The 16868-nt window shown below is 45.1% G+C and overlaps 1 protein-coding gene across 2 annotated transcripts in view; it reads right to left on the reverse strand.

Moving 5' to 3' along the window:
* Positions 1 to 4528: 4528 nt before the first annotated feature.
* The window catches only part of LOC141113859 (caspase-3-like), a 160127-nt gene continuing 147787 nt past the window's right edge, over positions 4529 to 16868 (reverse strand). For both annotated transcript variants that reach the window (XM_073607194.1, XM_073607202.1), the window contains one exon: positions 4529 to 4841. In XM_073607194.1, coding sequence (XP_073463295.1) covers positions 4639 to 4841 — 203 coding nt within the window. In that variant the 3' untranslated portion in view covers positions 4529 to 4638. The remainder of the gene's footprint in view (positions 4842 to 16868) is intronic.

The following is a 16868-nucleotide window of genomic DNA, read 5'->3' on the forward strand; positions in this document are numbered from 1 at the left end:
TGTTGTTATCCCTGGAACTGACGGTGGACCCGTCGGATAGACTCTGGCGGTTATCCAGGTTCTGGATATCCGACGTAGATGTCGACTCTCAGTTTCGGGAAACCGTGCAGCAATTTTGGGAGGTTAACCCGGGAACTGCCTCTGATAATGTGGTTTGGGAAGCCTTTAAGGCCTCATCAAGGGGTCATTACCAATGTGTTATTGCCAAGGTGAGGAGGCTTCGTAGGGCGGAGCTTACCAGACTAGAGACCGAGGCGACCAGACAGGAAGCTTTATATGTCCGTTCACGTGACCCACGAGACTACATAACACTCCAATCTCTTACCCAACAAGCCCTACTGCTACAGACCTCCCTGACACAAAAAAAGCTGTTATACCAGTCCCAACGCATATTCGAGCAGGGGGAAAAGACAGGTCGTCTTTTGGCCTGGCTATCCAGGGAACAATCTGGGGTGACGGCAATAGCGCAGATTCGTGACCGAGATGGGACACTTCACTCTTCCCCAGCGGAAATTAATCGATGCTTTACCAATTACTACCAGCAATTATATAGCTCACGAGTAATGTATGACCAACAAGACCTTACTGACTACTTGGAAGACATTGACATTCCAGTTCTCACACAATCTGCGGCAAACACACTAAACGCCCCCATTCAATTAGATGAGATACAAAAAGCCCTCAAAATGATGCAGGCAGGGAAAACCCCGGGTCCGGATGGATTCCCGGTGGAATTCTATAAGACTTACATGGAAGAGATAACCCCTAGATTGCAGACGGTTTTTGCCTCAGCTTTAAAAACTGGGTCTCTCCCGGCCTCGATGAGCGAGGCAGTTATAGTACTCATCCCTAAGCCGGGGAAGGACCCTACCCTCTGCGCATCTTACCGCCCTATCTCTCTCCTAAATGTTGACGCAAAGGTCCTGGCCAAAATCTTAGCCATCCGTCTAAACAAAGTTGTCACTGCCCTAACACATCCAGACCAAACGGGGTTCATGCCCGGAAGAGGTACGGATATAAATATACGTAGATTACACACTCACATCGCGGTGGCCGATCCGGGGAACCCTGGGGTGGTGGCCTCACTCGATGCAGAGAAAGCCTTTGACTCGGTCGAGTGGGGCTACCTGTGGAGGGTCCTTTCCAGATTTGGCTTTGGCCCAGTCTTTCTCACATGGATCCAAATGCTGTATGCGCAGCCTAAGGCTCGTATACGCACGGGCAGTACCCTGTCGGAGCCCTTCCTCCTGGAGAGGGGAACCCGGCAGGGATGTCCCCTGTCCCCAGCATTATTTGCTTTGGCCCTGGAGCCCTTGATGGCTCATATTAGGAAAGATAAAAATATTAAAGGCATTAAAGTAGGCCCGTTAGAGGAGAAATTGTCCCTTTATGCCGATGACTCCCTCCTTTATTTGGCTGATGCATCTGACTCCCTGAGGGCTGCCTTGTCTCAGTTTGATACTTTCAGCCGTTTTTCAGGAGTTCGTATCAACTGGGACAAATCGGTCCTCTTTCCACTCCACCCATCCATGCCGCGTATCGATACCCGAACCCCCCTTCGATGGGTCGAAGAATTCACATACTTGGGCGTAAGGGTAGCCTTGTCCTTGGACAGATACCTCGACCGTAATCTAATTCCGGTGTTAGACAAACTCACCAAGCAGTGCACAACTTGGCGTAAACTTCCTCTTACGCCAGTGGGCAGAGGGAATTTAATCAAAATGGGGTATTTGCCTAAATTGTTATATTTCTTTCGACACACCCCTGTCCATATTCCCCAGTCAGTGTTCCGGAGATTGGATAGTATTGTGAGCGACTTTGTATGGGCTGGGAGACCTCCGAGAGTGGCCAGGCGGACCCTTTATCTTCCCCTTTCTGGCGGCGGTCTGGCCCTTCCTAACTTCCTTATATACTACTGGGCGGCGGTCTTGGTTACCGTCCGCTGGTGGTTCTCCCAGCCCAGACAGAATCCAGCGGTCACCCTAGAGGCAGCAATACTTGGTTCATATGCAGCCCTTTCTAATTTAGTCTTCAGGGGATGTAAGGCACATCCGGGTGTCACGGTCCCTATGAAAACTGCGATTCGGGTTTGGCAATGTTCCCGGGCGGCCCTCCGGGATCCTTTGGTGGTTTCCCCTCACACTCCCCTATGGGGTAATCCCCTTCTTCCCCAACTAAACACAATACCTGATCCGGCGGCGTGGGCAACGAGGGGTATTGTTACCCTCAGGCATGTAATGCCAGGTGGTAAGATTTTAACATTCCTAGAATTAAGACAAGCATTTAAACTCCCCCGTTCTTTTCAATTTAAATATTGGCAGCTCCGACATGCCCTCGCCGCCCAATTCCCTAACCCAGTCACTTTAAATTCAGACTCTATCGAGAGACTTCTCACTTCGGAGCTTCTGCTCAAACCACTTTCCACCCTCTACATGTATCTCACAGTAGCTCTTGACACGGACACCTCACAACTGCTGGCCAAATGGAAGATAGATATCCCCAACCTAGACGAAGACACATGGGAGGAGTGCGTCTCTACATTTATTTCCTCTGTGATAGCCTCTAGAGACCGTTTTGTCCAATTAACATTTTTACACAGGGCATACTATACCCCACAAAGGTTGGCATCCATTTACCCCTCTCTCAGCCCACTTTGCACGAGATGCTCCACTGAGAGGGGCTCCTTCTTCCACATAGTCTGGACTTGCAACAAGATACAACCTTACTGGAGAGGGGTGGCAGATGTATTGACAAACATCTGCGGCACCCCGCTGACACTGGACCCGCTTGTCTTTCTGCTCAGTTACCTTGGGGACGTGGAGGGTGACTGTTATACTAAACTAGGTTTGATTTATGCCCTTTACTACGCTAGGAGAGAAATCCTCTTGAGATGGAGGGGCACGGATCTCCCTACAGTGGCCTCATGGAAAAGTACAATTAATAAAGTCCTTCCTTTATACAAGATCACATATGAAAGTAGGAACTGCCCAGCGAAATTTGAGAAAATATGGGCACATTGGTCTGACGTTTGCTGAACTCCTAATTTATACAAATGTGATTATATCATATATACTAGCTAATAGGAAGCTGGGAGTGAGTGTGGAGGGGCCCGTGGGCTTTTCGCCCCCTCCTCCCCCCCCCCCCCCAACTCAAAATACTTTCCATCCTCCATACTTCTAGCAGTGGATTGTTGGGATCAATCTTGGCTCAATCCAGGACTACCGTCCGCTCTATAGAAAATACACACCCCTTCTTCTGTTTTGTACTGTTTTATTGATTACTTGTAACTAGCTGTGGATATAGTTCACATCACAGGCTGTCTTCCACCCTTGGGTACTCCGATTTCAATGCTGCCTGGTAATAAATACTTTCTATAGTAATGCAATCTGATGGCAAATACTGTACTGTTTATACTATTGCTGTTTTGTATTCTTATGATTTCTGAATAAATAAAAAACTCTTACTGTCAAATATATATACAGTATGTGAATATATACAGTATGTGTATATATGTAAAAAAAATGTTGCCAAGTGCCTTTAAAATTTCTGTCAAAAGTTTTATAAGTATGTGTATCTAAGTATGCATGTGCCATACCTGTGGGATCCCAGTGGAAGCAGAGAATCACTGTAGTTGTCACCACTTCCACGATGATCACCGCTATCTTCCGAAACCAGTGCTGAGAGGCAAACCTCCTACATAGTGGATACAAGGGGATTATCACTTGCTTGCTTAGCACAGGCGTCAATTACAGAACACCTTGCATTTTTCTCAATGGAAGACAGCGGCAATCACTGTAGTGACTACTACAGTGGTATTACGCTTCCACAGGGATCCCACAGGTTTGGCAGATGCATACTTACATCCAAGCTAAGCCGATGTAAGTATGCAAAAAAGCCATACCTGGAATTCAAATTTCACCATTTACACCTGGTGATTTGGAATTGCTGGCTGCGATTCTGCCCATGATTCCAAATCATGGTAAAATGTTTCACATTCGTTTGGGTGTAATTAAGGCTACTTTCACACAGAGGCACTTTACAAGTGCTATAACGCTAAAAATAGCGCCTGCAAAGCGCCTTGAAAAGAGCCTCGCCTCTCACTCCAATGTGAAAGCCAGAGGGCTTTCACACTGGAGTGGCGCGCTGGCAGGACGGTTAAAAAAAAAAAAAGTCCTGCAAGCCGCATCTTTGCAGCGCTGTAGGAGCGATGTATACATCGCTCCTAAAGCGCCCCTACCCATTGAAATCAATGGACAGCTGCACTTTGCGGGCACTTTTAACCCTTTTTCGGCCGCTAGCGAGGGTTAAAAGCTCCCTGCTAGCGGCCGAAAATCTCTAGTTAGATAGCAATGTTATGAATGAGTTCTACACAGACTATTTATACTTGGACATGTATTAACTGATTGGATTTTGATGTATCTATGATCTTTCTGTGTACTCTCGTGCTGGGTTTCATAAATAAAAAAAAAAAAATTATATATTATATCATGAAGCAAAAACAAATTATATCATGAAGCAAAACAAAGCCTGGTATTCAAAGCCTGGTATTTTTATTAAGAATCAATTTTACAAATATATCCTTCATTAACAGCATGGGAAATGATTCAGTCTGGTTCATTTTCTGGGTGTTTTTTTCTCTTATAGATAGATATCTTTAGTAAGTTTGCTGACAATACAAGGCATTTCTTTTTTTCCACTTGCTTCATATTTGAATGCAACTTTATGGTTTACACGTGTTAAAATCTGCATCAGCTCATATATCTTCCCATACTTTTTCAGCATCTCACACAGCGACTGAATAAACCAGGAGCCATCAAATATGTTTCTGAATGCCACATAACCTTCAGAGAGAGAAAAGGCATTAAGGTCATTGAATCAGTTGTGTTAATTTTGTATTTAACCTAAGATTAAATTAAAAAAAATCAGAGCCTCCATTTTACCAGCCATCATTCTGTCTCAGTCATTTCCTGGACTACCTGTACTTTAGTTCAGGAACTAATGGTAGGTGATCACAAGAATCAGTCTACCCAGAACTGAAGTTTCAGTTTCTGATACCTGGTGGCCATTATGAGAGGTCCCATGGATTTTGTATTTATGTTCTATTTCAAAGAATGCAGCAGGAAATATTAGAACACATACAGTGGGGTGTATTCCATATTTTAATTGTTGTGTATATACTGTATATTCTCTCTCTTTATTATGGTCAGGACTAAACAATACAATTTTTTTTACCTTTTTTTTTTTAGTCAGGTAAAAATGAAATATTGCATTTACCTGTGTATATATATTTTTAAATATTCTTTATTTTAATTTATTGTTGGAGGTAAAGCATGTTTATGTCAAAAAATATCAGTGCATACATAGAAAAAGGATGTATAATAGAGAAGCTGACTATAGCCCCTCAGTTTGACTTCCAAATACTGCAAACTGAAAACAAATTATCAGTTGTCGTGTTACATATCCTTCTGGGTCATCTAGATATACCTGACAGCCAGTAGAATGTCCTGTCTTTCATTGCTAAGCATTGGTTCAGGGAAATAAAAGATACTACAGACTGGTGTAGAAAGGGGAAGGGAGAGAAGGAAAGCAAGGAGGTAAAAAAAAAAAAAAAGAAAAAAAGGAGGGGTTATGGAGGGGGAGAGGGGGTTGGTGTATAAGGTTTGTTTACTTTAAGTATGCATAGAATCAAGGCACAGGAAAAAACTCCCATCGTCCTAATACTCATTGGCATATATATATTTTTAATATTTCAATATCAAGTCAGCAGGTGGAGTTCTGAGCTACTTTTTACATGTTCTAAAGGCTCTCCCTAAAGTATAACTAAAGGTAAAACTTTTTCCTAGGGCCTTCATGGCAGCATACCCCTGATAGAGCTCCACCTCAAACTCGTACTACCAATGAATAGCGTAAAAGGAAAGTCAAGGATGTCTGCAGCATTCTCCATTTTTTTCCCTCATACCTCATGATCAGTGAATTGAAGCCAGATGTCCCTACCTCTGCCTAGTGCAAATTCAGTCTGGGTTCAGCCTCTTCCAGATGCAGCCCCTCGTCCTGGGCTGCAAAGCACACAAATAAGGCTGGGAACACCTTCTGTTGGTCTTTTGGGGTAAGCAGCATCTCCTCACTTGGAGCATTTATCTGTCAGAATATCAATATGGTGTTCGTTTTTGATCGAAGCCAGGAGAGCAGTACATTAACCTTTCCCTATTTTCTTGCAGGCGTTCACTTTCTTTTTCACCTTTGTTACGCTAGGGATTTCATTTTGCTGAATTAACACTGCAATCCCTTGTTTCTTAAGATGCACTGGAGCTTCCTGTTTCCTGTATATGAATGTGGAGATTGGCCACCGTGCTGCATGTGAAAGGGGGGGGGGCGTGATTTCTCCTGTCTATTTTCCACCCTCCTGCTATATTTAAACATTTGGCATTACATTACCCAGGTCCCTTGCATTTTCCTTTCCTGACTTCTCATGTTCAGCCTACTGGTAATTCCTGCTGTCGTCTCTGCTGGTCCATTCTGTACGTTGCTGTTTAATGGTAGGTTCCTGTTCTGTGGAGGTACTTGTTTTAGCTTTTTGCATTCAAGCTAATATGTTCCTTCTACTCCTCTGAGCTGCTTTCCTTGCGGTTGATCACAACGAGTCAATCGCCACCTGCTCGAGACCCTCAAATGTACTAGGTAAGGGACCTACAGTCAGGTAAGTTCATGTTCTGTAAAAGAGTGCCCTAATGCTGCCTTACTCAAGCAGATTAAGGATTCTAAGGAGTTGGTAGCCGCTCTGCTGTTGCAGCGTTCTGCACAAACCCTTCAGAGGGAAGATACTTCCCTGCCTCAACAAGGTCCGTCTATTAGTGACCTCCCTCATTCAGCAGCTATGCGACTGCACAAAGAACTGCCAGAAGAAAACTCTTCCAAGGATTTCATCAGAGGGCTCCTAACTCTCTGGCTTTAGTATTGCACTTATGCAGTCTTATGTCCAGAGAGTAAAGCAGGTCATCGATTGGAAGGAGCCAGAATAGGCCCATAAGAAAACAAGATACAATCCATTTCTCAAAAACATTAATCCTCTTTTCTTTTAAAAGATCCTGTTGACATAACCGTCCCCTCTCTCTTGTTGGAAGAATAAATATTTTAAAAAATGAAAATTCTTCATATATATATATAAACGCCATTCCCCAACTTGGATACCAAACACATTTTTAAAACAATTTGATGCCGCTATCTACTCTTTCATGTGGAGATCTCGCGCCCCCCCCCCCCCCCCCCCAGGCTAAATAAAGGGATTTTCCAGAGGCCTTGGACATAGGGGGGGCTTGCATGTCCGGATTTGCAAAAATACTACTATGCAGCTCTCCTTTCACATGCTCAGACGATTCCAATGCCTCTGTTGTCCTGGAAGCCGCTTTCCTTGATTCCTATGAATTTTTGAAAAATGCTTTATATCGTGGCCTACAGGGACCATTTCCTTTGACACTTTCTATGAAGGCAGTGATAAGGGCATGTCGGATGCAGGTTTGTAAGCGTCATGAGGATCCCCTGCCAACAGGTGATCCCCTGCCACTTCCTTATGGAATAATTCTTGTTTACCCTAATTTCAAACTATCCCAGACCCAGTCAACGAAAAAAATATTGATAATATTTGTGAAGGGGGAACTTTACTATCTTTTGATGTGTTAAAGTAAAGATATGACCTAATAGATATTTTTGTTAGATTTCTGCAACTCAGATATGCTTTATCATCTCAATTTGGTTTGCAATCTATAACTATCCAACAAACTAACATAGAATCTCTTTTACGAGATGACCAGCTGACTAAACCTCTGTCCAATATCTACAAAACACTTCTTCCCTCGGTTCATTTTGGTCTGGAGAGTCTATACTCTAAATGGCAGGAAGATTATCCTGAATTAGACACGGAGGATGTCTGGGAGTACCCTTTCCTTCAACCTTTTCCTTCAACTAATAGCAGTTTGTGATCATCTAATTCAATAAGTTACTCCATCGAATTTGACACCCAAAACCCTAATGCCCCGTACACACGGTCGGATTTTCCGAAGGAAAATGTGTGATAGGACCTTGTTGTTGGAAATTCCGACCGTGTGTAGGCTCCATCACACATTTTCCATCGGATTTTCCGACACACAAAGTTTGAGAGCAGGCTATAAAATTTTCCGACAACAAAAGCCGTTGTCAGAATTTCCGATCGTGTGTACACAAATCCGACGCACAAAGTGCCACGCATGCTCAGAATTAGGGATGAGCCGAACACCCCCCTGTTTGGTTCGCACCAGAACATGCAAACAGGAAAAAAGTTCATTCGAACCCGCGAACACCGTTAAAGTCTATGGGACACGAACATGAATAATCAAAGGTGCTAATTTTAAAGGCTTATATGCAAGTTATTGTCATAAAAAGTGTTTGGGGACCCGGGTCCTGCCCCAGGGGACATGGATCAATGCAAAAAAAAGTTTTAAAAACGGCCGTTTTTTAAGGAGCAGTGATTTTAATAATGCTTAAAGTCAAACAATAAAAGTGTAATATCCCTTTAAATTTAGTAGCTGGGGGGTGTCTATAGTATGCCTGTAAAGGGGCGCATGTTTCCCGTGTTTAGAACAGTCTGACAGCAAAATTACATTTCGAAGGAAAAAAAACATTTAAAACTACTCGCGGCTATTGCATTGCCGACAATACACATAGAAGTTCATTGATAAAAACGGCATGGGAATTCCCCACAGGGGAACCCCGAACCAAAATTTAAAAAAAAAAAAAAAATGACGTGGGGGTTCCCCCTAAATTCCATACCAGACCCTTCAGGTCTGGTATGGATTTTAATGGGAACCCCGCGCCAAAAAAAAAAAAAAAAAAACGGCGTGGGGTCCCCCCAAAAATCCATACCAGAACCTTATCCGAGCACGCAACCTGGCAGGCCGCAGGAAAAGAGGGGGGGACAAGAGTGCGGCCCCCCTCCTGAACCGTACCAGGCCACATGCCCTCAACATTGGGAGGGTGCTTTGGGGTAGCCCCCCAAAACACCTTGTCCCCATGTTGATGAGGACAAGGGCCTCATCCCCACAACCCTGGCCGGTGGTTGTGGGGGTCTGCGGGCAGGGGGCTTATCGGAATCTGGAAGCCCCCTTTAACAAGGGGACCCCCAGATCCCGGCCCCCCCCTGTGTGAAATGGTAAGGGGGTACTTACCCCTACCATTTCACTAAAAAACTGTCAAAAATGTTAAAAATGACAAGAGACAGTTTTTGACAATTCCTTTATTTAAATGCTGCTTCTTTCTTCTATCTTCCTTCATCTTCTTCTTATGGTTCTTCTGGCTCTTCTGGTTCTTCCTCCGGCGTTCTCGTCCAGCATCTCCTCCGCAGCGTCTTCTATCTTCTTCTCCTCGGGCCGCTCCGCACCCATGGCATGGGAGGAGGCTCCCGCTCTTCTCTTCGTTTTCTTCTCTTCTTCCTTTCTTCTCTTCTTCATTACCTTCTCCGGGCCGCTCCGCATCCATGCTGGCATGGAGGGAGGCTCCCGCCGTGTGATGGCGTCTCCTCGTCTGACGGTTCTTAAATAACGGGGGGAGGGGCCACCCGGTGACCCCGCCCCCCTCTGACGCACGGTGACTTGACGGGACTTCCCTGTGACGTCACGGGGAATGCCACAGGGAAGTCCCGTCATGTCCCGTGCGTCAGAGGGGGGCGTGGCCCCACCCCCCGTTATTTAAGAACCGTCAGACGAGGAGACGCCGTCACACAGCGGGAGCCTCCCTCCATGCCAGCATGGGTGCGGAGCGGCCCAGAGAAGAAAAAGAAGAGAAGAAGGAAGAAGAGAAGAAAACGAAGAGAAGAGCGGGAGCCTCCCCCCATGCCATGGGTGTGGAGCTGCCCGAGGAGAAGAAGATAGAAGACGCCACGGAGGAGATGCTGGACGAGAACACCGGGGGAAGAACCAGAAGAAGAAGAAGATGAAGGAAGATAGAAGAAAGAAGAAGCATTTAAATAAAGGAATTGTCAAAAACGGTCTCTTGTCATTTTTAACATTTTTGATAGTTTTTTAGTTAAATGGTAGGGGTAAGTACCCCCTTACCATTTCACACAGGGGGGGGCCGGGATCTGGGGGTCCCCTTGTTAAAGGGGGCTTCCAGATTCTGATAAGCCCCCTGCCCGCAGACCCCCACAACCACCGGCCAGGGTTGTGGGGATGAGGCCCTTGTCCTCATTAACATGGGGACAAGGTGTTTTGGGGGGCTACCCCAAAGCACCCTCCCAATGTTGAGGGCATGTGGCCTTGTACGGTTCAGGAGGGGGGGGCGCACTCTCGTCCCCCCCCTCTTTTCCTGCGGCCTTCCAGGTTGCGTGCTCGGATAAGGGTCTGGTATGGATTCTTGGGGGGACCCCACGCCGTTTTTTTTTGGCGCGGGGTTCCCCTTAAAATCCATACCAGATACCAGACCTGAAGGGTCTGGTATGGAATTTAGGAGGAACCCCACGTCATTTTTTTTTTCAATTTTGGCCGGGGTTCCCCATAATATCCATACCAGACCTGAAGGGCCTGGTATGGAACTTAGGGGGACTCCCACGTCATTTTTTTTTTTTATTTTGTTTCGGGGTTCCCCTGTGCGGAATTCCCATGCCGTTTTTATCAATGAACTTCTATGTGTATTGTCGGCAATGCAATAGCCGCGAGTACATTTCCTTCGAAATGTAATTTTGCTGTCAGACTGTACGGGAAACATGCGCCCCTTTACAGGCATACTATAGACGCCCCCCAGCTACGAAATTTAAAGGAATATTACACTTTTATTGTTTGACTTTAAGCATTATTAAAATCACTGCTCCTGAAAAAACGGCCATTTTTAAACCTTTTTTTCGCATTGATCCATGTCCCCTGGGGCAGGACCCGGGCCCCCAAACACTTTTTATGACAATAACTTGCATATAAGCCTTTAAAATTAGCACTTTTGATTTCTCCCATAGACTTTTAAAGGGTGTTCCGCGGCATTCGAATTTGCCGCGAACACCCCAAATTGTTCGCTGTTCGGCGAACTTGTGAACAGCCAATGTTCGAGTCGAACAAGAGTTTGACTCGAACTCGAAGCTCATCCCTACTCAGAATAAATAAAGAGATGAAAGATATTGGCTACTGCCCCATTTATAGTCCCGACGTACGTGTTTTACGTCACCGCGTTCAGAATAATCGGATTTTCCGACAACTTTGTGTGACCATGTGTATGCAAGACAAGTTTGAGCCAACATCCGTCGGAAAAAATCCTACTACTATCTACTCTGGGACCTCTGACCAATGCTGGAAGTGTGGTAACAATGAGGCAGACTTCCGCGATATGCTATGGTCCTGTCCTAAGATACAATCCTATTGGGAAGGGATTATTCAATTTATAACAACTTTAACAACTATTACAATTCCCTTGACTGTCTCGGTTTGTTTACTGGGCCTGGTAAACCCCCCTAGTGCATCGTAGAGCAACTAAAACTCTACTAGGACTATTGCTATTCTATGTATGAAATAGCCTGAGGAAAAGTCTTTATATTTTTGGAAGACCCTAGTGAATGCAGCTATTGCCCTATACAAAGCTGCATATCTTTCTCGTGGATGCCTGAGTAATTTGACAGAATTTGACATATTTGGCTAGATCCCCAGAATACTAATGCTGAGCAATGTTGAAGGGTTGGATATGCTTAGAATAGCCAGTCTTTAGATTGTCAATACTTTTTTATAACTTACCCAACCTGTGGATTGGCACATACTCTCCCCAGTGCACCTATCTCACAGTATTGTTGTCCATTGCAAATGGTATGTTTAATTGCTACCAAATATGGTATGTGAGTGCGAGCAGTAAAAGTTTTTTTTCCCCTGTTTTACAGGTATTAACCTGAGAGGTCACCCACAGTTGCTACTTTCTCTGTTTTATGTAGAATGAGCCAGGGAATGCCCAGAGGCTCTGTATTGTAAGTCTTTTTTCATAAAACTAATTCAAATAAGTGGTGATTGTAAAAAAAAAAAAAAAAAAGTGACCACTGCAAAAAAAAAAAAATAAAAAATAAAAAAAGAAGATCCTCTTGACAAGGTGCATTTATCTTGAACTTAAAAGATCTTATCAAGCAGCCAGGGGTGCATGCAAACTGACGATAGCACCAAGCAGTCAGGTGACATTATTAAAGGCGAATACGCGAAAAGCCCTTTCTGCTCCACAGGATTTGAAAAAATCTTTTTGACATGAGGCCTGTTCAAACACTTCCAGTCGAGGCCATGTTTAAGCACTTTACATCAGACTGGGTGAGTCATTGTCACGACCTGGGTGGTTTCAACAATTAGTTCTGGTCATTTTTGGAGTTTTCTCTTATCGGCCACCCCACAATTCCTTCACCCCTGCAAAGGATTCCAAGTTCATCCCAGAAGATAATAATTCTATGGAAGCTTAGTTTCTCTACGGGAGCAAGTGGTACAATAAAAAAAAAAATGGTTGGATGGTGTCCTATGAGCTTTCACACTGAAGCGGTGCGCTGGCAGGACGGTGAAAAAAGTCCTGCAAACCGCTTCTTTGGAGCGGTGAAGGAGCGGTGTATTCACCGCTCCTAAACCGCTCCTGCCCATTGAGATCAATGGGACAGCGCGGCTATAGCCGCGCTGTACGAGTGATTTTAACCCTTTTTCGGCCGCCAGCGGGGGTTAAAACCGCACCGCTAGCGGCCGAATACAGCTGCAAGAACGACGGTACAGCAGCGCTAAAAATAGCGCTGTTGTACCGCCGACGCCCCCACCGCCCCAGTGTGAAAGGGGCCTTAGTGTGCAGTCCAGGCTAGCTCACAGAACACAAAGTCTGATGAAGATGTTGATAATCAACTAACAAAAAAATCAGTTATCTCCAGCTCAACAGATGATACACTTCAAAACCTTCAGGGGGTCGGTATCGTTGCCACCCCAGCAGGTAGTAAGAATGAGTAGAGCTCCTGCTTGTTAGCTTCACAGTGTTTGACCCTGATAGGCAGAAGGTTCGCATGCATTCCCCTAGTGCTGTGGACCCACTGGCACCTCAGACTTTTATAGACGGGATTCCTCCCACAGTGGAAGAAGCTTCACCTTACTCAAGTGATCCAGGTATTGGTTGTTTCCCATCACAGGAATCGTATTCAACATGCTGGAACTAGCACTAACGGATTAAGAACCATCCAGTGCTTCTACAGATAGACAACAGAGCTTCAGTTTCACACATCCAGAAGCATAGGGGCACCCACAGCAACTCCCTGCTAAAGGAAGTGGAGCCCAATATGCTATGGGTGGAAAGGAATCTGATGGACCTTAGAGCAATGTACATACCAGGTAATTTAAACATTGAGGCAGTTTGGTTGTCTTGGAATTTCCTGGACAACAACTAGTGGTCCCTTCATCCGCACATCTTCAATCAAGTTGTGCATCTCTGGGGACTACCTCAGATAGCTCTATTTGCTTCAACAATCAACACCAAGCTGCCAAGGGTTACCTCAAACTTTTTCTGTCACATGGCGGAGGGAGTGGATGCTTTTTTGTGCCCTTGGTATTGGATTCTGGCCTACGTCTTTCCTCCGCCCCTACTTATCTTGAAATTCCTCTTGAGACTTGTGACAGTCATAGCCGCCCTTCCTTATTGCCAAGAAGATTGTGGGCCCCTCTGGCTATGAACCTCAGTTCTTGCCCATGTATATCAGCTCCACTCTTATCTTGCCTTCTAACACAGGGGAGGTTCAACCACCTGAATTTGGAGGTTTGAGATTCTAGGCTGCTCACCGAATGTCACTTAGACTCTCCTAAAGCCAAAAAAACCCTAGACAAAATGCAAATATGCTAGAATATGGGAGAAGTTTGTTGCTTGTGCAGTCAGGAAATGTTTTGACCCTCTCTCTCCTTCATCCTCCCACCTTTTGGGGTTCTTCCAAACTGGTCTAGATCTGGGCCTGAGTCTAAGTTCCCTAAAAGGTACAAGATGGGCTGAGAGTTCCCTTGTAATACAGTTTCTCAAAGGGATAATAAGCATTCACTCTCCTAACAGACATCCTTTCCTCAGGTGGGAATCTTACCATAGTTCTGAAGGTCGTAATGGAACAACCCTTTGCAATGGTGGAACAGTCCTCTAACTCTCAAGATAGCATTTTTAATATAGTTCTAACTTCAGGCAGAAGGATTTTTCTTTTTTCCAGACAGATTATACTTATGCCCCTTAGAAATGTTTGCTCCCAAGGTTGCATCTTCCTTGCATTTGGATGAACCCTGGGCCCTGCTAACCTTTACAGATCCTCAAACAAGTTCCTTAAAGGACCAAGACGTTGCCAGAGTCTTATCGGTCTACCCTGAAAGCAGCCTTCAAGTCATCAAACACACAGTTTGTCATTCCTTGGGGAAAAAAAAACAAGGGAAAGAAGCATTGTCTAGAACACATGTTTTTCTGGTTTGTAAAGTTAATTCAAAAAGCCTTTTCGGGTGAAAGTCATGGAGCCTCCTTCAGTGGTGAACGCTCACTCCACGAGGGCAGTAGCAGCATCTTGGGCAGTGCAAACAAAAACAATTTACAGAGCAGCCTCCTGGTCATCGCAACACACCTTCCTGTGGCAGTACCGAGTGGACCCATGTGCCCTTACAACTGAGTTAGAAAGAAAAAAGCTGTTCATTCTGCACTTACCTTCTCTGATTAAAACATTGTTGATCATCATCCCACCCATGTCAGCTATTATTTATCATGTGTATGTTTTCATGGAGGCACCAGGAAAAAACGAAGTTACTTACTGGTAACGTTCTTTCCCGTAGTCTTTCAGGACAGCCACCTGAGAGCTTGGCTCCTCCCCTCTGTTGGAAACACCTGCGCCAGCTTCTATAAATTTCCTCCTCCCCTGCTGGCTCCTCAGTTCTTTAAAGAACGCCTCCAGTCCGCTGGGGAGACACAAGAACATATGATACACATAATTCATTATATCACATTTCCTGTAAGGAAATCTCTGTGTCTTAATACACAATTGGGTGGGTACCCGGCTGTCCTGAAAGACTATGGGAAAGAACGTTACCAGAAAGTAACTTCGTTTTTCCCCTAATCGTCTTTCAGGACAGCCACCTGAGAGGATAAACTAGCGCTTACCCCTAGGGCAGAACCACGGCTTGTAAGACCTTGAGTCCAAAGGTCTGATCTTTAGCCGCCCAAAGATCCACTAAATAGTGTCTTACAAAGGTGGCAAAGCTGGACCAGGTTGCCGTTTTACAAATCTGTTCCGGCGTTGCTCCAGCTCCTTCTGCTTGCGACGCAGCCATTGCCCTGGTGGAGTGTGCCCTGATACCCTCTGGGACCTGCATGCCTCCTAACCTATAAGTCTGTTCAATGGCTTCTTTTAGCCATCTGGCTATGGTGCGTCTTGAGGCCTTATGCCCTTTTCTTACTCCAGAAATCAAAATAAATAAAAAAAAATAATAAATAAATAAAATAAATAAGGAATCCGTCTTCCTAATCTCTTTTGTTGCTTCTAAATAATGCAAGACGCATCTCCTCACATCTATGGAACCTTACTTCCTGTTCTTTAGAAGGATTTGGACAAAACGATGGTAACACAATCTCCTGGCCTCTGTGGAATTTCGAGGCCACTTTAGGCAGAAATGCCGGATCCATCTTAAAGATTATGCGATCCGGAAAAATCTGAAAAAAAGGGGGCCTGATTGATAGGGCCTCCAACTCACAGACCCTTTTTGCTGTAGTAATTGCCACCAAGAAGACTGCTTTAAGCGTCAGCATCTTCAGGTTGCAACTATCCACTGGTTCAAAGGGGTCTACTGTCATAGTTTGCAGCACTAATGACAGATCCCACTTTGGAAAGACTGTAGTTTGTATTGGTCTTTGTCTGCTCAGTGATCTAAAGAGTCTGATTACCCACGGATCAGATACTAATCTCTTTTCCAGGTAAACTGAAAGTGCTGACACTTGACTCTTAAGCGTGCTAAGACTTAGTCCTTTGTCTATCCCATCCTGTAGAAACTCCAGGACTGCTACTGAGCTTTGTATATTAACTTTGTCTGTACACCATCTGTTAAAACATCTCCAGACCTTTTGGTAGATGTTCCGTGTCTCAATCTTCCTGCTTTTCAGCATTGTGTCTATTAGACGGCCTGAGAACCCTTTTGCTTCTAGCAACTGCTCCTCAGACACCATGTGGCCAAGTTCCACCTTTGCACTTGGGGGCAGTGTACTGGACCCTGGGAGAGTAGATCTTCCTGGATCGGTAATAACCAGGGGGGTTCCACCGCGAGTTCTCTGAGCATAGAGAACCACGGTCTCCTGGGCCAATAGGGCGCTATGAGAATTAGTGTTGTATTCTCTGTATGTAACTTCCTTATTACCGCTGGTAGCAGTACCGGTGGGGGAAAGGCACAGCATTTGTTGAATGCCCACGTCTGTGCTAACGCATCTACCCCGAGCGCTCCGTCCTCTCTTTTCAGGGAGAAGAACGCTCTGACTTTCCTGTTTTCCTTTGAGGCAAACAAGTCCACCTGAGGTATTCCCCATTTTTGAGCAATCTGCTCGAATACCTCCTGCTTCAGCGCCCAATCGCCCTCTTTCACTTTTTTCCTGCTGAGGAAATTCGCCACTTTGTTTAAGTCCCCCTTCAAAAGGACTGCTGACAATGAGAGTACGTTTTCTTCTCCCCATTTTAAGATTTCCTCTGCCAAGGACCACAGGGTTCCACTTCTCGTTCCCCCCTGTTTGTTTATATAGGCGATCACTGACGCATTGTCGGACCTGACCTGCAAATGATGACCCCTCAGCTCTTCCTGGAAGGTTTGAAGTGCATACCATACTGCTCTTAATTCCTTCCAGTTGGATGATCTCCTCCTTTCCCCAAA

The sequence above is a fragment of the Aquarana catesbeiana genome, linkage group LG01, assembly GCF_042186555.1.
Source record: "Aquarana catesbeiana isolate 2022-GZ linkage group LG01, ASM4218655v1, whole genome shotgun sequence".
NCBI lineage: Eukaryota > Metazoa > Chordata > Amphibia > Anura > Ranidae > Aquarana > Aquarana catesbeiana.